This window comes from Halyomorpha halys, unplaced genomic scaffold (assembly GCF_000696795.3).
Source record: "Halyomorpha halys isolate HHAL.00 unplaced genomic scaffold, Hhal_1.1 Scaffold703.1, whole genome shotgun sequence".
In the NCBI taxonomy this organism is placed as follows: Eukaryota; Metazoa; Arthropoda; class Insecta; order Hemiptera; family Pentatomidae; genus Halyomorpha; species Halyomorpha halys.
Window position 1 is genome coordinate 188,979 of NW_027113054.1, and position 3,888 is coordinate 192,866.

At 27.4% G+C, this 3,888-nt stretch overlaps 1 protein-coding gene across 2 annotated transcripts in view; it reads left to right on the forward strand.

The window, feature by feature from the left end:
- Positions 1 to 3,888, forward strand: part of Pak (serine/threonine-protein kinase PAK 3-like protein) — a 31,920-nt gene that overhangs the window by 13,646 nt on the left and 14,386 nt on the right. For both annotated transcript variants that reach the window (XM_014428200.2, XM_014428201.3), the window contains exon 4: positions 3,002 to 3,158. In XM_014428200.2, coding sequence (XP_014283686.1) covers positions 3,002 to 3,158 — 157 coding nt within the window. The remainder of the gene's footprint in view (positions 1 to 3,001; positions 3,159 to 3,888) is intronic.

The following is a 3,888-nucleotide window of genomic DNA, read 5'->3' on the forward strand; positions in this document are numbered from 1 at the left end:
TGAGATTATAGTAACATGAAAATTTTTTCATGTAATCTTATTCTCTTACTTAGTTACATTATTTTAGTTGTTTGTTATCTTTTTTATACCTGCAAAGTGAGGTGAAACATTGGCTCATAATAAATAGTTTATTTACTATTTGAGTTACTTTGACTGCAATTGGACCATCTTCCTTTTAGTAATTACTCAGGGTCAATTTATGATCTTCCGATTTTCACCATATTATTGTTAGCTCTAATCCATATTATTGTTTTATTACTCTTTTAGCTCATATGACTTTGGATTTTCGTTGTTTAATTTTGTTATTTTACTGACATATTTTCAAGGTTTTCACCATATCTTTCATACAGTTTCCTTTCTCACTTTTCTCATGATTTAAATTATAATAATTATTATTTATGTATCTTATGTTACGAATATTTTTATCTTACTTTTCTTTATATAGTTTTAACATGCTTGTCATCTTGTTCGTACTTAGCCCTGAACAATGCATGAAATTCATGCTGAAATGTTGGTACAATAAAATAAGTTTCACTTATTAGTATTTTTCTCTGAATACACCCCCTTCCCCTTCCTTCATATTTATCCTTTCAATTTGATGTTGTGACCACTCATGCTCTCCATATTTATACCGTCGATAAATGCTGTACATTCCTCAATTATATGCATAATAGCATGTAAATATGCATGTCCATGCATTTATGTTGAACTTGTTCGAAGATATATGCTTTACTGTATAGCTGTTTTAGATGGTTATCTATGCAAAATAATTTTCTGTATTTTTACATTTCATGCTGTGTACTTATAATAATACTTCGGTTTTGAGTGTTGTCTGCACATCTCATTGTAGTAATAGGAAAGTTGTATCCATTAGTTATGCAAAAAAAAAAAAAATATATATATTGGTAAGTATGTCAATTGCCACTTCTTAAAATTATTACTTATAAATCCAGCCCAAAAATTAATCTTGTGTTATTGATATTATCTACTTAATGCACTGAGGTAATTTTGTAATAACCATTAATATTGTTATTTATTTATTTGTTTAATGTTAGACTGTAAACTGCATTTAATTGAGGTTATAACAAAATTATATTTTTTTGTTTATTATATTTATACATAATATGATAATAAAAAGCCAAATCTTATAAATAAAATTATTACATTCTTGTAGTCATATTATGTTATGCTATTTTCATAATATTGGTTATTTTGATAAATTACTTAGGACTGGTATTTTCATTAAGCTTTAATTTTTTTTCAAGCCAATTTTTGGATCAAAATGGGATTACCAGATAAAGTGAATACGTTGAGAGCATTTCTATATTTTTTCTCTAATAATAATAATAATAATTGTATTATTGCTATGGAAAATGATCGTGATTAATTAATAGTTATGTATTAATTCTCATTTTAAGATTTTATTTATAATTTATTTAACAAAAGGTGATTGTTAAACTTATTGTGTCTTCATTTATTCCCAATATATCTTTAAAACAATTTCTTTCCTCCTCCATTTTTTTATATTAAAATGAAGTAAAATGAAAAAAAAAAAATTATTCTGTAACAAAAGTGCCAAAGAATAAATAATTATGTGGTTCTGATTTTATGATTATGGCAAATATTTATAAAATTGAAATTACTATTTATTGTTGTAATTAATATTATGGCTATACAAAGTGTTTACATTGACGCGATGTTTTCATTATGTAGTAGGTGAAGGAATAGGTGTTGTTTAACTTTTATACTCCCGGTGGGACAATACATCCCAATGGATGCTAAAAATTGTCTGTTGGGTAAAGTAACTGGGAGATAGGATTGCTTCCCAATTCTATTAGGTCAGCTTGTCAGTACCACTAGAACAAAAAAACAATTCAAAATTTTTATTTTACATCCTTAAAGCCTCATTAAGAGATTTCAAGGTAAATTTTTTTGTTTTCTTAATTTTTTCATAATTAGTAGTGAAAGGATTAAAGGAAAAAATGTAGGATGATTGGCGAATAGAGATGGGAAGAGAATTCCAGAAGGAAGTGGCAGAAATGACCAAGGATTTGATGAAGGAGGCGGTTCTATAAGAGAATATATATAACCTTAACCTTGTAACTGCAGCGGCACTGGTTCAAATCCAACCTGAGGGAAGAGTTGACTTTTATTTTGTGGTGGTCTCACGGAATGAAAACTTGACCCTCCCACTATGGTTAAAGTAGGTTGCTTACCTTTCTCAGGTGGATGGCCCTCCATAGACCCTTCTTGCTGGAATCAAAGTGGGTGAAAATGAAAGAGGACACAAGGATCTAATAGGTATTCTTAGGAATGTAATAACTGAATTTTAGGAGTCGTTTAAGTACTGTTATATCGTTATCTATGATATGTGGAATATAATTATTCTAGATCTAAGATAATGAGGTTTTTTTTTTACTGTCGATTAGAAATGAATTGGTTAATTATTGAGGTAAAGTAAAGGAGGCACTTGAAACCGATAAGGATGGCCTTAGTTAATATTTAAACATAAGGAACCATCTTAATTTTCAGGAAAAGAACCTAAATTACATTTGCTTGTGAAAGTATGTTTATAATTCCTGTGATCTCTTGAGTAAAAGTAGTGTACAAAAATTCAGAAGTTCAAGTAATGTATCGAATTAATGCCTGTGAATTGTAATGTTAACATGTATTAAAAATATTGATGGTTGTTAAAATTAAAAAAAATAAAATAAATCTTTGCAAATTACTGATATGGTTTTAGATAATATATACCTCCCTATATAATAGGGAGGTATATATTATCTAATATTATCTAATATTATCTTATATAATAACTTTTATAATTTGAGTGTTGTACTCTTTGCCTAGTTGTAGGCTATTTTGTTTTACTAATATTTTTCATTTCCTATTTTATAAATAGTCTTTAAAATTATTTTATATTTTTAATCAGTAATTTCGTTTATTTGTTGTTAAACAAAGACTTTTTAATCATATTTTTCTTAACCCATATGTTATGCAGGGTATGCCGGAAGCATGGGCGCGTTTACTTATGAATTCCAACATCAGCAAGCAAGAACAGAAGAAGAATCCTCAGGCTGTGCTAGATGTTCTCAACTGGTTCGACAATTCAAGCAAAGAGGTCAGATCCAAGTTCATGACCACGACGAAGATGATTGGTAAGTATTCAGATTAATTTTTTTTATTTTTTATTTTTTAGACTAAATATTGTTCATAGTTACGATAAGTGAAAATAATTTACTCATTTTTACAACACATTGTGGGGAGTGGAATTGCTATTAAAAAAAGAATTTTCAAAACATGATCTGAGATGAAGAAAATAATGTATTTAAACTGAGAGTTAAAATGGAAAATGAAAGTTTTATGTAATCAAAACTGAATAATCTAGTAAATGGTATGTAAAATTAATAATTGAGAATATTAATCTCAATGGATAATTAAAATATAATGGTGAAAAGATTGTTGACCATGGATAATAAGTATGAGAAGAAGATGGTTGGGGGTTGCAGTCAGTGTAGAACACAAATAAGTAAAAACTTATTTATTAGTGCCAACATTTCGGCCATAATTCTATTTTTCCTTCATCGGGCCTAAAAATAAAAAAAAAGATAACAACCAATGAATAAAAGGATATATAGAATGATTAGAAAATAAGAAAATAACTAACATTTTGGATACAAAATCAACACTATTCATGTGTCCATAATTTTCAAGCTTGGAAATCTATTTCTTATTTTTAAATTAATTTTATTCCTCCACATTTTTTACTTAAAAATTATTTTTAATATAAGGGGTTGATTTATATTCGAGCAAATATGACACCTTTTGTATTTTGAAAGAGTACATATTTTAATTGGAAAAATTGAACTCTTAAATCAATATAATTAT